This window comes from Hemitrygon akajei, chromosome 12, assembly GCF_048418815.1.
Source record: "Hemitrygon akajei chromosome 12, sHemAka1.3, whole genome shotgun sequence".
Classification (NCBI taxonomy): domain Eukaryota; kingdom Metazoa; phylum Chordata; class Chondrichthyes; order Myliobatiformes; family Dasyatidae; genus Hemitrygon; species Hemitrygon akajei.
Genome location: NC_133135.1, coordinates 62,494,044 through 62,513,988, shown reverse-complemented (window position 1 = coordinate 62,513,988; position 19,945 = coordinate 62,494,044). Strand labels below are relative to the sequence as shown.

The 19,945-nt window shown below is 37.9% G+C and overlaps 1 protein-coding gene across 1 annotated transcript in view; it reads right to left on the bottom strand.

Moving 5' to 3' along the window:
• Positions 1-1,579: 1,579 nt before the first annotated feature.
• LOC140737095 (actin-related protein 2/3 complex subunit 5-A-like) overlaps positions 1,580-19,945 on the bottom strand; it is a 34,403-nt gene continuing 16,037 nt past the window's right edge. The window contains 3 exon segments of the mRNA XM_073063272.1: positions 1,580-3,273; positions 5,547-5,723; positions 6,287-6,357. Coding sequence (XP_072919373.1) covers positions 3,211-3,273; positions 5,547-5,723; positions 6,287-6,357 — 311 coding nt within the window. The 3' untranslated portion in view covers positions 1,580-3,210.

Sequence of the window (19,945 nt, the reverse complement as noted above, 5' to 3'; positions counted from 1 at the left end):
TGTGATGAAGAAGTAAACTAATTTGTAAATCCCAACTCACATTCAAACCCACATTCACTGCCTTCATCGCCCAGCTGCCAACAATTAACTTCAAATCTTATTCAAATAATGCAAGGGAGGTCACTGTGCTCCCTTCACATTTGGGGAGCAGGTACAACAGAGCAACTTGATGGCTGTGTTGATTTTTTCAAATACTGAGAATCATTTAATGCAGCCTCATAGCAAACAAGCTACAGAATTGAAGAAACAAATACAAAGCAGAAGTGACAAATCTTAAGCAATAGAATGTATTGAGCTTAAGAATACTTCTTCCTACATTGAAAATTTTACAAGTCAGTGTTAAATTACAATTAAAGCAAACAGCTTTCAGAAAACAATTTTTGATTCTGTTGTATACTGGACTGTGATATTAGTTACAAGTTTTAAGTGCAAATTTGGTGCCCTCACTATTACCTTAGGAATCTGTCCTATGATTAATCAAAGGCAAGATCCTAAGGAATAGGAACAGTTCTCTACAGCCAAAGTTTCACTCCCAACTCCCTGGAGGCAGCTGGGTTGAGAGTGAAACAATCATCCATCAATTTGTTTCCTTTGTTTGCAGAGAAGATCTAGAAGAGGATGCAAGGATCCTTATGAGGTTCTTCCCAAGCAGCTGTGCAATAGAGGAGTCTCTAATCTATGAGAGGCATACCACAAAAACAACAAGTGGTGCTGAAAGACTATTTCTGTGAAAGACGCACTTCAGTCTGCTTGAAACTTGTTTGTCTTCTGATATAAGATGTCTTCAGGAGAAAATGCTAAAGAACACACTGAAGCTTGGGATGGGGGAAGGACTGAAATTTTAGGTCCAGTCACTGATCGATACTGAGGAGTTAGGTCCAATATAACAAATATTTAAAAGGTATATTGTTCAAAAAGGCCATGGATGGCATTGGGGCCTAGAGTGTATCAATTTGACAATATTATGAACATAATGCATGATACTGTTTTGATATCAGAAATCCATTAATGAACTCAACAACTAAGCCTCCATAGCCTTCTAGGGTAAAGAGTTCCAAAAACTAACCAGAGCTCAGACCCGCATGATGATTATATTAATGTCGAGAAATTCATTGACACCCATTAACAAAGACATTAACTAGCTCAGGGGGTTGAAGTAATCTACACCTCTGATGATATTCCTGTGAAAAGAATAATAGTTTGCAGGTTCAAGATCCATTCTGAGGATCTAATCTCAATCACTGCTCTACAATGAGAATTTAGAGTGCTGACAAGGCTTTGTGGTCTGCTCAGAGTGGCACTGACTTAAATTTGCAATCAGATCATTACTACTCGAAATTTAACTCTGATCCAGGCAATATAAAAGAGCTCTGATGAAAGATTATTGAACTGAAATATTAGATCTATTTTTATGCTGCCTGACCTGTTGAGCATTTCTAGGATTATAAAGTTTACTTCCGGATTTTGGTATTTGGTAACTTGCCTTCCATTCAATGTAAAAGAGAACTGAACTTCAGATTTCAGGTAAACTGTGTGTATTGGGAGTTCTTAATTCTTAGCATGTAATAACAAATTACAATTGTAGTTTAGCAACTTTTTATTATCTTAATAAAAGCAATAAAAATCTTGGGGCAATGTGATTAAAGTAATACTTACAACTACAACAGCAATTGCTCAAACTTGAAATACTGATCACACTTAACTCATGTTTCAGGCATAGAAAACTGTGGCTGAGTTATCAAACATTTTGTTCACAATGATTAGGTTTCATAATCCAATAATTTTGCATATTTTCTTTTTACAAGAGATATGAAGAATATTTAACTCTTGTTTTTTTTTACAACATTAAATAGTCAAAGTGAAACAGATTGTCTGCTAGGATTTAGACAACCATCACAGCCATTAAGAGGTCTTTGACATTTATAAACGTGCTAAAATGAAACTTAGCTTACTCTTGAGTAAACTTGCCCTAACAGAATGTACTCAGCACTCCTTTATGTTCAGAAATATGAAGGGGGAGGTAGGAGAAATCAGCTTCCTTGCTAAAGGCACGAACTTGATCTACAAGTAGGGCAGTTGATCCATTTTCACCTTTTTATTGTGAATTCAAGATTAAGTGATTTGCTATAAAATGAAAAATTAAATCCACCATCAGCTGAAAGCACCACTTTGAAATGACTAATTGGAATTAGAAAACATGGTACAAAGCAAATGGACACTGGCCATGAGGTTTTGTGCCTTTTGTGAACTTACTGCTCTCTGTTATGAACGACAAATCCAAATACTATTTCTGCTACTTTTAAAACAGTGCAAACATTGTATTTATGTTTCATTTTCAAGGAGTAATTTGAAAGCTTTATTGAGATAATTCAAAACCAGCATTAAGTCAGTCATGTCTGCAAACCTTTGATCATAGCTGACACAATAAAAAATTGTGACTGACTACATTTTTGTAAATCCTACAGATGCTAAAACTATCTGAAATGTGTTCAGTTCAGACATCTATTGTACAATTTTTAGTTTTTTTTCCAGAAAGGTGAAACATGTTACACTGCACCTACACATTGAAAGTAGTCAATCATTGCCAAGGCCTCTTTATAATGGAATTACTCCTCATGCCAGGAATGATTATGAACAAATGAATTAATCCCCAGAACACCAAAGCCACACACTTTATCATTACCTTTACCAATTGAGGCATGATTTCAAACAGAAGTCTTTCTGGTGATTCTGTATGTTCAGCTTCTATCACTCAGCTAAATACCCAGCTTCAAATTTGAAATGCCCATGATTAGTTGTATGTGTGACTATCACTGAATGGATTAAGTTTGAGTCAATGGATTCACTGTCTGGATAGCACATTCATACTCTGTACCTTTGTTTAATTAAACATTTAAAATAAAAAATCATTTCTGCAAAAGAAAAAAATCTCCATCTTATCAAATACTTCTACACTTTGAATAAAACTGGGCTTTTCAAATGTTCCTGCATGGCTACAAAGTTTGGACTAAATACTGAGCTTATAAAACCAGTTTGGACTGCACCTAAGATTTTGGTTAACAGACAAACAAATTGAGTAAGAAATATAATCTGGTCATAAAAAGCAAGCCAAAACAAAAAAAAATGACTCCAGTGTTGCACAAACTGGTTCTTTTGGTCTCTGCACCAGCAATTCCTCTGTACCAGACAGGTAATCTTGATCCCATGGTTTTAAACAGTTTTTCTTGCTGTTAGAACTCGGACTACAGATCCCACTCCTCCAACTGCTAACACCTAGAAAACAAGAGAGTCAAAGTAAAAATTGTTGTGTCAACCACAATACAACAATTCTGTTGGGTAAGGGAGTGGACAAGGAAAGTGGTCATGGAAAATAATGACAACATCCTTTTAATACAAATATCAAATCATACTGTACCTGACATGCAGAATGTGAGACGATTGTTAATTTACAGTACAAGTAATTTCACTGAGCAACTTGCTACATCTTGATAATCATTCCTATGCAGTAAATTATATATTAGGTCAGTCAATTTATTCAGGGTATCTCCAAATTAAATGGTAAATTTTATACAATTTAAAAGCTACCTGTTACTAAGTACTTAGTTGTTTCTTTGTTAGTGATATCCTGGAGCCAAAAGCTTTTCATCTGAAAGCTTCTGTATCACTAATGAAATAACTTATATGTAGTAGTACAGAAACCTGCAGCCCAAGCAATCTATGGTACTATTTTCTAATGAAGCTTCCTACTCATCCAGCCTTTCATTATCTTCTTTCATTATGTTGCCTTTCCTTAATCATTTAGATGCACTTCAACCACTTCCTGTGGTAACAAGTTCCACAAACTCAAATTTCTGGCAGAGTATGAAGTTCAGAATTAACTATAGGATTACATGGTGACCATCTTACATTTATGGCTTCTATTTCTCACAAATGAAGAGAAGTGCAGGTACTACTGACAAAGCTGGTTACTGCCCATCCCAATGCAGTTCAAGTATTAGTGAGCCACCTAATATTATCTGTCCACCAATTCTTGCAGGTATAACCTTATCATGTTTCTAAACCTTTTTTTTACATCCTCACAAATTTATCCATCATCTGTTTTAAGATGACAATCAGAACTGTATGCAGTATTCAATATGTGGGTCACAGAACAGTGCCCTTTGGCTCTCAATGTCTGCATGGAACACGATACAAAAGTAAACTTTTTTTCCTGCCCGTACATGATCCATATCCCTCCATTCCCTGCATATTTGTATGCTGAAGAGCCAATATGCCACTATTTTATCTGCTTCCAACACTACCCTTGGCAGGTGACTCCAGGCACCTTCCACTCTGTTGGAAAAAACTTGATCCATAAATCGCCTTTTAACTTCTTCCCTCTCACATTAGATACATGTTCTCTAGTACTTCTGCATTGCTTCTTAAACTTTCACATCCTTCCTGCAATGGGGCGCCAGAATTGCACACAATATCCCCATGTGCAGCATAGCCAATGTCTGATAGAGCAACGATCTCCTTTTCTTTATACTCAATGCTTCGACCGATGAAAGCAAACATGTCAAAATGCCTTCTTTATCACCAAGTACTTAAGTGGCCATTTTCAGTGAGCTATGAACTTGGATGCCAAAATCCCTTTGTACATCAATGCTGTTAAAGGTCCTGCTGTTAACTGTATACCTTCAACTTACATCTGACTTCCCAAAGTGTAACACTTCACATCTGCTTGCATTAAACTTCACCTGCTATTTTTCCATCCATATCTGTAACTAATCTATATTCTGCCCTATACTTTAACAGGCCCATAACAGTCCAGAATTCCACCAACCTTTGTGTCATCTACAGATTTACTAATCCAGTTATCTATATCATCAGTCATCATTCATATTCCAACCTTGTCAAATCCCTTACTAAAGTCCATGCAGACAACATCACTGCTGTACCCTCAATCACCTCAAGAATTAAACTTAAGTTTGTAAGACAAAAATCACTTTCATAAGAGCTAACAAATCTTGGATAATCAAGGCTTGATTGGGAATAGACAGAATGGTTTTGTGTGTGGGAGATCACATCTGACGAACCTTTTGGAATTTTACCAGAGGTAACAAGAGATTCAGAATTATCTATTTATTACATGTATGTCAAAACATACAGTATAACGAAATGTATCTATTGCACTAACAACCAACACAGCCTAAGAATATGCTAGGCACAGCCTGCAAATGTCACCACACACTATGGCACCAATATAGCATGCCCAATATTCATCAGAACAACAGCAACAAAACAGGAAAACTAGCTCCTTTCCTCCCTCCCATCCATCAGTTCACCCATTCACACATAAAGACAGTCCTCTGTAGAAAATCAAGTTGAATCTCAAGTTGCATCACTTCCAAGGTGTAATTCCACCAAACTGTTATGAAACTGCCTTTACATCATTACCAACATTGTAGCTTTGCCAGGGCCTGCCAAAGTGGCAACTTTGTTATGGTGTGAAGAATACAAAGGCGGCCTATTTTGCATTTTGATAAATACCACACTATACTAACCTTTTCATGCCATTGTAGTAATATTGCACTACTATTGTCTGATGGTTTTTCAAAACCTTTGTAGATATACTTCATCAGGAGGTCAATACTATTCTTGTCAAGGGACTGAACAGCTTTTTCAATATCATTACTCTTAAATGAAGTCAAAACTTTAACAACTGTATTTTCCGCCCGGTCCTGTTAAAACAAAATAAATTTTGTCATTGACGTTATATGCAATCAATTGAATCAAATGAAGTATAACAACTTAAAATCAAATGGAATTACTTAAGACATAACCTGGCCAGAGGCAAGTTACTTAAATACCACTGCATTTCTGTCTCCCAATTATAAGAACGATCCTTAAATGCTGTAAAGGTATGGAGCACCATGTGAGAGAATAACATTAACTCAAACAACATCTGAGCATCTGATTAGGTAGTCAGTATATAATTCAAGCAAAAAAAGTTTTTATAAAGCAACACATTTATTGCTACCAAGTTTGATTGAACCAAGTTGAAAGAGAAATTATGCAGTTCTGTGAACTGATGCATATTAATGTATCATTAATATGGACATTGAACAAACATTTTCACATATTAAGTTTTTTTAAAGCTTAACTAAATTTGACCTGAAAACCTGAATTACAAGCAAAGAAAATGTGTGTATTAAAATTAGTGCAAACCCCAGAAACTAACAGAAAGAAACCACAGTGTTTTCAGCTATTAATAACACACAGCATTTTAGCCCTTCAACTTTACCTTAACAGCCTGGTTTTTTGTATTGATTGGAGGATTCTTTAGAGCTGCTTGAAGAGCTGCATTCAGATTTCCTGTGCACAGATATTAAGGAATAGAACATACCAGACTTCACCTAAATAACACCAGCACAAATGGATAAAAGATAAAGCATTTTAAGTGGATTTTACTTTCAATAATAGTGACAGAAGGATGTTTTCCATGTTGTCTTTAACAACATTAAATTTGAAAATTATTGCAATTTCTTTAATAATAAGGGCCAGTTTTTTGAAGAAAACTCCATAGTTCACAGAATATTATGATTATTATCAATGCGCTAAGATATCCAATTCAAGCTAAGTTTTTCCAGCACACATGGCATATGTGAGTTAAAACATTTTCTCTTTCAACAATTTCCTCTATTTTAAACTTGGGTATTCTCTGCAATTTCACAGCCAATTATATTCTTTCATTTTGCAGTCTTTTATTTGACGAAATCTTTACAATTAACTGCCAATGTACTCTTACTGTAGTATACTACAAATCATATGGAAAGAAATGAATTTGCATTTGTTGCTCAAGACCAAATATTTTATTTTGCTAAATCCCATCCGGCACCACAGTGCTTTAGCAGTTAGTGCATTGCTAATACAGCTGAGGGCGTTCCAGAGTTCAATTATGGTGCCGTTCTGTACAAAGTCCCGGCATGTACTTCCCTGTGGAACGCATGGGTTTTCTCTGGGTGCTCCAGTTTCTCCCCACAGTCCCAAAGTGTACTGGGAAGATCAACTGTTCATTGCAAATTGTCCTGTGATTAGGTTAGGTTTAGTCAGGGTTGTGGGGTTGCTGGGGTAGCACAGATCAAATGTCCAAAGGGCATACTCCATGCTGTATTGCTAAATAAGCATACTCAATAATTCATCTTTGTGCAACAAGAGAACACACAATAGTCTCTGTTTTACTAGTTCGTACATTATTATTGCACATTGGTAAATTTGTGTATATTATTCTGTGCTTTATTATTAGTAAAATTATTAGATTTATTATTATTGCTAAGTGTTTTTAAGTGCTGCTATAATGAAATAATTTCTCACTCGGGATCAATAAAGTACTTATTATTATTAAATAACATAAATAAAAACAAATTATTCCTCAAATTAGAAGTCTAAATGAAAACAACTAGCTTCTACTCTCGGAATAACAAGGGGAGATAAAAACGTGTGGCATCTTCAACATATACAAAAATATTTGGAATCCAGAGCGAAGGCTTTGAAATGCAGCTACTATCATGCAGTTGGTTGAAAAAACACAGACAACTACAAATGCTCAAACATCAAATAAGATTAATAAACCAGTTAATGAGTTCTGATACAGAAACAGGTTAGTAATTGAATCCTGGTCACACATATACAGTACTGTGCAAAGGTTTTAGGCACATATATAAAGTTAGGGTGCCTAAGACTTTTGTATAGTACTGTAGTTGTCAATGTGGAGTGGAGAGTGAATTTGTAAATCTTGCAGGAGCAAACGATGTTGGGAATGCTGAGGGTGGAACGCTTGAAAAGGGGTGTGGGACAGGTGGCAGAGAAGGAATGTCAGGGGTAGGATGTGGTGCAGGTCTAGACACACCAAGCCCTGAGACACCAGGCATGGTCATTTGATTCCAAACAATTGGTTTATTGATCATTACAGAATGTCTAATTCCCACCTCCCTTCCCCTTTTCCCAACCATGATACCCCCTTCCTGCCCCCTTCTTACTCTCAGTCCACAATAGAGACCCATATCAGAATATTATCATCACTCACATGTCATGAAATTTGCTTTTTTGCAGCAGCAGTACAGTGTAATACATAAAATTACTGCAGTACTGTGCAAAAGTCTTAGGCACACTAGCTATATATATGTGCCTAAGATTTCTGCACAGTACTTAATATTAATTATTGATTAATAAGTTGATCACAGTATCGATTATTTTATATTCATCAGAACTTGCAAACAAGATTTTATTAAAAAGACATCTAAAGATAACCATGCAGCATTTTCACATAATCTTGGGTGGCACTTCAGCTAATTATGAAATGCATTTTTCAATAACAGGAATGATACCTACCAAGCTAAAAGGTCACACCGCAGAGAAAAATTACATTTTGTATTGCACACCTTTGTTAGTTTTCCTCAAATTCAAATGCTTATTGAAATTAGCTATTTTTCAGTCAACTGGTATTCAGTGCTGATGAGTTATGACTGACATGGAAACTCCCTGTGAAACTAAACTTAACTACCGTAATGCATCAAGAAAAATATACCAAATTTATAAAATAGTAATTATATTTAATTATAGCCATAATTTATGCAAGTGTTAATTATTAGAGGCTTACAACAGTGTTTGCTAGCATTTTGATGAAAACAGCAAAATAACAATTTATTTTATTGAGATACAGAGTGGAAAAGGCCCTACCGGCCTTTCAAATGCTACCCAGCAACCCCCAATTTAATGCTAGCCTAAACAGGACAGTTTACAATGATCAGTTAACTTACTAAATTTTTGGATCATGGGAGGAAATTGGAGCACCCGGAGAATATTCATGCTTTCCACAGGGAAGATGCACAGAATCCCTACAGATGATGATGGAATTGAACTCTGAACTCTGACTCCCTGAGCTGTAATAGCATCACGCTAACCTTTACACTACTGTGGCACCAACAATACTGCAGCAAGTGCAAATGGATATCCAAAACCTGAATAAACAGAGCGTGCAACCAAATTGATTTAAGGACAATGATATTAACTGTGTACCATTTGAAAAGTACAAATCAAAGGGGGTGAATTTAATGCTAAGTGCAGTATAGAGGAAAGGATTGACCAACATAGCTAAGAGTCAAATGAAGCATTTGACAGTAATTGATATATCAAAGCATTTAAATGATTTTTGTATTTAAATGATAGCATTCTGTGTTGACTTTAGTGTGATTCACCTACTAACAAAACAGGTCAATGCCTTAGCCTTATGTTCATCTTCAGAGCATCAGGACATTAAAGACACCATGATATTCTTTATTGCTACAGCTCCCCTGTAGCACTAAGAGCACAGAGGGGATAGAACCAGTATAAAGTGCTGAAGGACTGGTATGTGACAGGAACTGGCAGATGGTAAGTGAAACTAAACAAGGACTGGGGTGATCTCCAAACTTCTAAACCTGGGACTCTTTGCAACTGCATCCTTGACTTTCTGATCAACAGATTGCAATCAGTAAAGATATAAAGCAACACCCCTACCACAATCATTCAAAACATTGATGTCCCACAAGGCCGCATCCTCAGTCTCCTACTCTGCTCCCTATACACCCAGGACTATTTGGGCAGATTCTGCTCTAACTCCATCTACAAGTTTGCAGGTGATACCATAGATAGACAGCATGTGGAGTCATGACAATAACCTTTTCCTCATTGTCAGTAAAACAAAACAGTGGTTATTTACTACAGGAACAGGAAGGAGTGCATATGCTCCTATTTAAATCAACAGTGCTCAGGTTGAGAGTTGAGTGTTTCAAGCTCCGAGGAGATAACATCACTAATAATAGCCTGTGCACATCCAACCACACAGATGTTATGGCCAAGAAAGCTCACCAGTGCATCTACTTCTTTAAAAGGAGAAAGAAATATAGGTATATCCCCTTTGACCCTCAATTTTTATCAATGCTCACAAGGGAGCATCCTATCCAGATACATCATGATTTGGTAAGGCAATTGCTCTGCCCGAGACTGCAAGAAACTACAGAATTATGGACACAGCTCATCACATCATGGAAACTGACCACTGCTGCATGGGTCCCATCTACACTTTGTTGTGCTAGAATAATCAAAGATCTCAGCCATCCTGGACATTTTCTCTTTTTCCCTTCCCATTGTGCAGAAGATACAAAAGCTTGAAAGCATATATTGCAAGGCCCAGTTATAAGACTATTGAACATTTGCTTCATTAATGTGATAGACTTAACCACACAATACATTTAATTACGACATTGAACCTTGTTGTCTACCTGCACTGCACTTGCTTGTAACTATAACACTTTATGCTGCATTATTGTTTTACCTTGTACCACCTTAATGATTTATTGCAATGAAATTATCTATATGGATGGAATGCAAGACAAATTTTACATTATACCTCTGTACTTATGACTTATGTTTTAAGTACTTATGAACTTAAAACAATTTACATTAACTGAACAAATACATAAATTTCAGTGTTCAGTCTACTTGGACCCCTTCCCAAAGCTAATAGACATCCCTTAGAATGTCCATTGATAATCCATAAAAAAATCTGTAGATGCTACAAGTCCAAAATATTAAAAGAAACATTCAGCAGGTTAAGTTGTATCTGTGGAAAGAAATGGAATAATTATTTTAGGCCGAAGATCCTGCATCAAAACTTCTAAGACCCAAAACATTTGTCTTAGTAAGATGTTACCTGATCAGTTGACTTTTTCCAGTATTTGTTTTTATATTGGTAATATCCTCTCTCTCATGCATCCAAATATACAAATCATGACTCTCTTAAAGGTCAAATAACCTGAATGCCTAAGTAAAGAAGAAACAGGTATGTGGCCAGACAGTGATGAAGATAGCTGGAAGCATGAAAGCATGGGCAGAAATGGAGCAGTATAGATGCCACCAACAGAAACTAGAGAAATTAAACAGGAAGTGTGAGGAAGAGGATGCTGTCACTCATGAATTCACCTGAGCAATGGTGCATTTAACAGTATATTGAATCAAGTGGATGAAGCCTTTGGTGAGCATGTCACAATAAAGCATTTGTAGCACAAGTCTGACTACACATGTCAGTCTTACTAGAAAATGTCTGCCATGGCACATATTTTGAAATTGATTTGGAACTGCAAACATAGAAAATAAAAGCATTGCCCATAGTGAAGCCCTGAGATACTTGGCAATTATTCCATTTACATTTTGTGATAGCGAGAAAAGCCTTGTACTGATTAACATGGAAACAGATCAAGCGTGCAATTCCTCCTTACTGGGAAATAAATGAAGCATGGGACTGATAGGCATGCTCTAAGAATCAGCATTTGGTATAATGTCATGAGAAAATATGAAAATGTGAAAAGGTGAAATAATTTTGGTAAATATAAACTAAAAATTGAGCTTAAAAAATTTCAAACTGTATATATACATGCAACTATTCAGCAAACAACCCCTTCATTAGAGAATTGCAAAGAACAACACTATGTAAAAAAGTGTTTTCTGTGAATTATTTAAGGCTGACCCTTTTTTCTGAGATCATGCTCAAGTTCTAGGCTCTTTAGAGGAAAGACCTACTTAACATCTATTCAATCAATATATCCCAGAATTGTGTACATTTTATTGAGATCATCTGTCATTCCTCTAAATTCAAGCAAGAGTAATATTTATCATTCACTCATCATAGAACAATTTCCTCATACTCAAACCAACTTGTGTTGTTTGTGTCTTTCTGTTCAATCCAAACAATTTAATACTGTTTACTTATTCTTTTGCACAAATTAAATTTAAAAACCATCTCCAATAATATTACAGAAATTGTGTTTACCCAAAAATCTTCGAACTTTCTTTAGTGGACATTAATGTGGCAATTCAAATTTTAACCAAAACTATAAATATTGGTTTCTCACCAGGTTACCCAATTAGGATATTATATTTAAAAGTTATTCATTGTACATAAAGTACTGCAATATACACCCAAGTGGCCACTTTATTAGGTACCTCCTATACCTAAAGTGGCTACTGAGTGTATGTTCATGGTCTGCTACTGCTGTCGCCCATCTACTTCAAAGTACAATGTGCAGTGTGTTCAAAGATGCTCTTCTATATATCACTGAGTACTGCTGCCTTCCTGTCAGCTTGAACCAAACTGCCCATTCTTCACTGACTTCTCTCATTTTTTTTTGCTGAGAACTGCTGCTCACTGGATTTTTTTTGGTTTTTTTGCACCATTCTCTGTAAACTCTAGAGATCATTGTGCTTGAAAATTTCAGGAGATGAGTAGTTTCTGAGATACTCAAACTACCCCATCATCTGGCACCAGCAAACATTCCACAGTCAAAGTCACTTATATCATATTTCTTCCCCATTCTGATATCTGGTCTGAAGAACCGAACCTCTTGAGCAAGTTTGCATGCTTTAATGCTTGAGTTGCTGCCACAATTGGCAGATTTTTACATTAACAAACAGGTATACCTAATAAAGTGGGTACTCAGTGTACAAGTCACAACATGTATCCAAATTTCGGTTTCTTGTTTTAACCTCCTACACAAAACAATAGTCAGATCCAGTTGTGGATTCCCAACAAATGTTTTTTTGTTTCAAAGCCTACAGTTACAAAGTTACTTCACTTGAGCCAACTGGGAAACAACTTTTAATAAAAACATATTTTATGCTATATATAGATTAATATATTTGCATTGGCTGGATTTCTCCTTAACTTTGGGCCGGAGGCTTGATTGACAAGCTACTGATGGGAACGCATTTGGAATTTTACATTTAATGTATTATGGAGATCTCCATCAAGTCATGCACAGAATTCGCATTTGAAAGTCAATATTAATCTGCATCCAGCATCCTTTAGTCCAGGGTTTCCCAACCTTTTTATGCCATGGACCAATACCATTAAGCAAAGTGCTTGTTTACCTCAGGTTGAGAACCCCTGCTTTAGACAGTACAACTGAATGCAAAATAACAAAAAAAGTATTCTTTCATGCAGCACACACAAAATGCTGGAGGAACTCAGCAGGCCGAGCAGCATCATCTATGGAAAAGGGTACAGTCACTGTTTCCAGCTGAGACACTTCAGCAGGACTGGAGGAAAAAAGGCTGAGTAGATTTAAAATGCAGGGGAAAGGGGGAGAGAGAGAGAGAGAGACAAAAGGTGATAGGTGAACCTGAAGGGGGAGGGGTGAAGTAAAGAGCTGTGAAGTTGATTGGTGAGAGATACAGGGCTGGAGGCCAGTATGATAGGAGAGGGCAGAAGGCCATGGAAGAAAAGGGGGGAGGAGCACCTGAAGGAGGTAATGGGCAGGCAAGGAGATAAAATGAGGGGGGAAAAGTGGAATGGGAGGGGGGAGGGGGACATTACTGGAAGTTCGAGAAATAAATGTTCATACCAGTTCCAACAGAATGCCACCACCACCAAGCACATCTTTCCATGCCCCTCCCACACAGGAATCGCTCCCTACTCGACTCCCTTGTCCATTTGTTCCTCCTGGCACTTATCCTTGCAAGCGGGACAAGGGCTACACTTGCCATGACACCTCCTCCCTCACTACCATTCAAGGCCCTAAACATTCCTTCCAGGTGAGGCTGCACTTCACCTGCGAGTCTGCTGGGGTAATATACTGTGTCTGTGTGGACTCCTGTATATCGGTGAGACCTAACGTAGGTTGGAAAACCGCTTTGCCGAGCACCTACACTCCATCTGCCAGAAAAAGCGGTATGTCCCAGTGGTCACCCATTTTAATTACACTTCCCATTCTTAATCCAATATGTCAATCCAGGGCCTTCTCCACTGTTGTGATAAAGCCACACTTAGGTTGGAGGAACAACACCTAATATTCCATCTGGGTAGCCTCCAACTTGATGGCATGAATAACAATTTTGCGAACTTCCAGTAATACCACCCCTCTCCCTCACCATTTCCCACCCCATTTTCTCTCTCTCACATCATCTCCTTACCCGCCAATTGCCTCCTTCTGGTGCTCCTCCCCCCTTTTCTTTCTTTCACAGCCTTCTGTCTTCCATCAGATTGGCCCCTTCTCCAACCCTGTATCCCTTTCATCAATCAACTTCCCAGCTCTTTACTTCCCCCTTTAGGTTTCACCTATCACCTTGTGTTTCTCAATCCCCTCCCCCCACCTTTTAAATCTGCTCCTCATCTTTTTTTCTCCAGTCCGACATTTCCCCCCCATAGATGCTGCCTGGCCTGCTGAGTTCCTCCAGCAGTTTGTGTGTGTTGCTTGGATTTTCAGCAACTGCAGTTTTTCTCTGTTTCAATCACAAACAATTCTTTCATTTATTTTGCCAATAACTTCAAAACTTTAAATTATTGATAACCATCCACCTTTCTGTTAATGTAAGTTCTCCTCATTTACTGTCCTTTGAACATCTTTATCAAACTTTCTCAATCTGCTTTTATTAGAAAAACAACCTTGATATCTATGATCTCTCCATATAACTGAAGCCCTACAAATCTGGCAATGTTCCAATAATCTTTCTGTACACCCTCTCAAGCTTTGATATGCTTCTTAATGAGCAGAACCCAGAACTGAACGCAAACAGTGAATATATTACAAAGCTATAGTTGGACTTGTTATACTCCTATGCCTCTATTAAAAATATACAAAATAACCACACATTTAAAAGCTTTAGGGACATTCTACTCCACTCAAATGTTTGTTCACACACATCAACATTTATATTTCATATGCATATTCAAAATGAATTACTTCATATGCCTATGCTAATAATTTTGTTAGCAAGTGTATTATGTAATGATTCTGGAACACATTCTGAAAGGTCAAGCACACATTCGAATGCATTCCCTTCATCATTCTTCTCTCTTCAACAGTTAGTTTGCACAGGAGCCTGAAGTATATTTGCTACTATCCAAATTACCTCGATCTAGTAAGATATTAAAATAATGCCCTACATAGTAGACAGCTCTGTGCTTCTTTAATTTTCTTCATGATTTCACATGCATACAATTCTCATCATTTTATTCAATACAGAAGTGCAATTTAGAGAAATGTAAACTAGAAGACTATTAAAAGTCATCATTGTAAAACATCAAATCTCCACAATGATGCCTGAACTTCAGAGTATTGCTAATATTGTCCTATTTTTTTCCCCAAATTTCCAATAACAGGGACATCTCCTTCATTTTAAAGTTGTGTGAAAGATTAAACTTTAAAATTAAGCACCTCAGTGGAGCAAATGCTTTAGTTTTTCCAATGTACATCTTCTTTCATAATACAGGAATGCATCGCTTAACATCCACGATACGTTCTGTGAAATCAAACGTTACATAATTTGGACGTTGTGCGAACACCATATTATATACTTAGCAAACCTATATGGAGTACTGTAGTGTACCTGTATTGACCAAACAGCCAAGAACTTAGACAAGCTCCGTGCCTTAGCAGTGATCGTCAACGTGCTGAGAGGGATTCTCTTTTGTGGTTGGTCATCCAATCCACGTCATTAGCAATTTCTCCATATCCGATATAGGTCCCTCTCGCATTTTCGTAAGCCTTGTAGTTTTCAGTGAAGCCAATCCTTTAACAGCTTCATATTGTTTACTAACCTTTTGGTTCACTTCCAAATCAATACTTTTCCTTTGCCTCTTGCTGCTGCTATCACTAGGAGTGGTTTTGCTGCATCTGGAAGCTATGATGCATTTTTACGGTAATATTTTCGAAAGAAAATTAAAGAGAGAGATAACGCTACTACACTCAAGAAACGCGCGATACACAAGATTGGTTATGTCCGCTACGTCACATTCTCTGATTGGGACTACGGACGTATATACGATCGAACGTTGTCCAAATGGACGTTAAGCGGCGCATACCTGTACTTTGTCATTTACATTTTGCATTAAAGCTTAGATATCCAGGAAAAATACTAACTACAGTTTTTAAAAAAACAATCTAAATCTTAAAATAAAATCAAAACTATAAAAGCATTCTGGATACGGAATAAGCCAATGAACATCAAAATGACGTACAGTTTGGGTATACGTTTAAGGTGAAGAAAACAAGTTCGAAAGATATATGTTGGACAGTGTTTTTTTCTTTCTTTATGCAGAATAATGGGCACCTGGAATGAGTACCAGGGATGGTATTGGAGGTAAATATGATAAAAGGCATCTAAGAGGTTCTTAGTTAAGCACATTAATATGCAGTAAATGGACAGATATGGATGTGTAGGCAGAAGGGGCTAGTTTAGTTGGGCTCTTAATTACTAGTTGAACTATTTCAGCAAAATATTATGGGCTGAAGGGACTACTCCTGTGCTGTACTATTCTATATTCTACAATTAATCCAGCCATCTATTAAGTTCATGGTCACCAGTATAATGTATGCCCACAAATCATAGCACTTAGCTTCAGATTCATATTTAATATCACTGACATATTCTGTTGCTTTGTGGCAGCACAATACATTAATAAAAACTATATTAAGTATATATAAAAGAAGAAAATTTAAAAAGTAGTGTAAAAAGAGGAAAAAATACTGAGGTAGCGTTCATTAACTGTTCAGAAATGTGATGGCAGAGGGGAAGAAGCTGTTCCTTAAATGTTGAGTCTCGCTCTTCAGGCTTCCGTACCTCCTCCTGGATGATAGCAATAAGGAGAGTGTACATCCTGAGTGATGGGGAGTCCTTAATGATGGATGCCACCTTTTTGAGGCATCACCTTTTGAAGGTGTCCTGGATGCTGGGGAGGTTAGTGCCCATGATGGAGCTGGCTGAGTTTATAATTTTCTGCAGCTTTTGCTGATCTATACTAGATAGTGATGCAACCAGTTACAATGCTCTCCACAATACATCTATAGAAATTTGCAAATGTTTTTGCTGACATACCAAATCTCTTCAAACTTCTAATGAAATATAGCTGCTGTCAAGCCTTTTTAAAAAAAAAATTGCATCAATATTTTGTACACAGGAAAGATCCTCAGATATGTTGACACCTAGGAACTTGAAACTGCTCACCCCTTCTACTTCAGAGCCCTCGATGAGGATTGGTGTGCGTTCCTCGACTTCCCCTTTCTGAAGTCCACAATCAATTCCTTGGTCTTACTGACATTTAGTGCATCTATCTTGCTCCTGTATGCCTCCCTGTCAGCATCTGAAATTTTGCCAACTATAGACGTGTCATTGGCAAATATATATTAGGTGGCATTTAAGCTGTGCCTAGCCACATTATCGTGAGTGTAGAGAAAGAAGACTACTGGGCTAAGCATGCATTCTTGAGGTGTTGGTGAGGTGATGTTATTTCTAATCCACACACACTGTGGTCTCCCAGTGAGTAAGTCAAGGATCCAGTTAGAGGCCCAGGTTTTGAAGCTTGTTTATTAGAACTGAGGGTATGATTGTGTTGAACACTGAGCTATAATCAATAAACAGCAGCCTGATATAGGTACTACTATTCTCCAGGTGATCCACAGCTAAGCAGAGAGCTGGTTAGATTGCATGTACCAAAAACCAATTGTGGCAATGGGCAAATTGCAGCAGTTCCAGGTACTTTTAGGCAGGAGTTGATTATAGCCAAAACCAATCTCTCAAAGCACCTCTTCACAGTAAACATGAGTGCGACTGGATGATCAAATCATTAAGGCAGTTCACCCTGCTCTTTTAAAGCAGTTAAAAACATCTGAATGCAGCAGTGAAAGATTGAAGATGTCCTTGAACACTCCTGCCAGTTGTTGGCACAGGTTTTCAGAGCCCATCTGGTACACAATTAGGGTTCACCCTCTTAAAAATGTTTATGACATCAATCTCCAAGATAGTGATCACAGGGTCACCAGATGCTGCAGGGATTTGCACAGGTGTAGTTTTGTTCCCTCTTTCAAAGCATGCGGAAATGGTGTTGAGCTCATCTGGGAGTGAAGCTTCACAGCCATTCGTGAAGTTAGGTTTTTTGTTCTGTAGGAAGTAATGGCCTGCAAAGACTGCCAGAGCTGATAGGCATCCATTTCTGTCTCTAACCTTTATCAGAATTTCTTTTTTGCTCTTAAAGTAGTCTTCTGTAGGTTGTACCTGTACTTGTATGGTTCTGAATCAATGGTCTTGAACGCCACAGACCTACTTCAAAGTTCAAAGTAAATTTTTTATCAAAGTACACATACGTCACCATATACAACTATGAGATTAATTTTCTTGCGGGCATACTCGATAAATCCAATAGCCATAACAGAATCAATAAAAGACTGCACCAACAGGGCAAACAACCAGAGTGCAAAAACAACAAACTCTGCAAATACAGAAAGGAATAATAAATAAATAAGCAATAAATATCTGGAACATGAGATAAAGAGCCTTGAAAGTGAGTTCATTGGTTGTGGAATTGTTCAGTGATGGGGCAAGGGAAGCTGAGTGAAATTATTCCCTCTGGTTCAAGAACTTGATGACTGAGGGGTAGTAACTGTTCCTGAACATGGTGGTCTAAGTCCTGAGGCTCCTGTATCTTCTTCCTGATGGTATCAACAAGAACAGTGCTGGGTGGTGGGGGTCCCTGATGACGGATGCTGCTTTCCTGCAACAATGCTCCGTGCAGATATGTTCAATAGTAGGGATGGCTTTATTCATGCTGGACTGGTCCATATCAACTACTTTTTGTAGGAATTTCTATTTAAGGGCTTTGGTGTTTCCATACCAGGCTGTGATACATCCAGTCAATATACCCTCCACCACACATCTACTGAAGTTCATCAAAAGTTTTATATTCCATGCCAAATCTTCACAAATTTAAGGAGGTAGAGGCACTATTGTGTTTTCTTCATACTTGTACTTCAGTGCTGGATCCAGGACAGGTCTCTGAAATGATTACATGAAGAAATTTAAAGTTGCTGACCCTCTCCACTCTGATTCCCCCAATGAGGACTGGCTCATGGACCTCCGGTTCCCTCCTCCTGAAGTCAATAATCAGTTCCCGGGTCTTGCTGACATTGATCATTTGGAGCTTAGGAGGATGATGCCGCCTAACGATGACTCCTTTGCTTGCATCTTCAGAAACAGCTCTATTTCTGTCTTTGATATATCTTTTTTCCCTTTTCAAGGATATTTTGAAGACCGACCTGGAGTTACATACTGACTTCGGTTCTTTGTGGAAATGGGACCCGAGCTCAGGGCCTCACGACCAGCCACTTTTCAATATGCCAAGGATGTGGCCTGGAAGAATAGCACGCCTTCAGGATGACGTATTTTCGTGGCTCTGGAGGCATGCAGTCTCAAGGCCAGTGCCACCACCTGATGTGTTGTGGGAGACAGAAGATCATAAAAATTGAGCTGACTGAGTGTCCAGAAACTCGAGTTCTTTGAGCACAGAGCTCAGCAAAAGCAATGCAATAAACTTTTTAACATCATAAGTCAGCAAGTTGTTTTATGTCTCCCCTCTTGCTGTGAAATGGGGACACCTCTTTATTACCAGGTGAACAGGTTGTCCTTGGGGTACTGTCCTTGGGTCTTTATTGATGCTTTGCTGCACGCTTGAGTGCTCGGTGGGGGGTGCCGATGCTTTTTCACTGGTGGGGGGAGGTTCGTTGCTTTGATGCTGCTCATGCTTGGAGGGGAGAGCTGGGGTGGGGGCTTTGGGGTTCTAACATTTAAATGTCATTCATTCTTTGGGGCCCTCCTCTGTTTTCATGCATGTTTGTCAAGAAAAGAATTTCAGGATGTACATTGTATACATTTCTCTGACATTAAATGTACCTACTGAAACCTACTGAGTACGAGGTTGTTGTTTCGACATCACTCAGCCAGATTTTCAATCTCAGTCTTCAGCAGACTATGAATCTCCTACAAAAGGTAGTACATTCGGCTCAGTACATCATAGGTAAAACACTCCCCATCACTGAGCACATTTACATGAAATGTTGTCATAGAAAAACAGCAACCATCATCAAATATCCTTAAC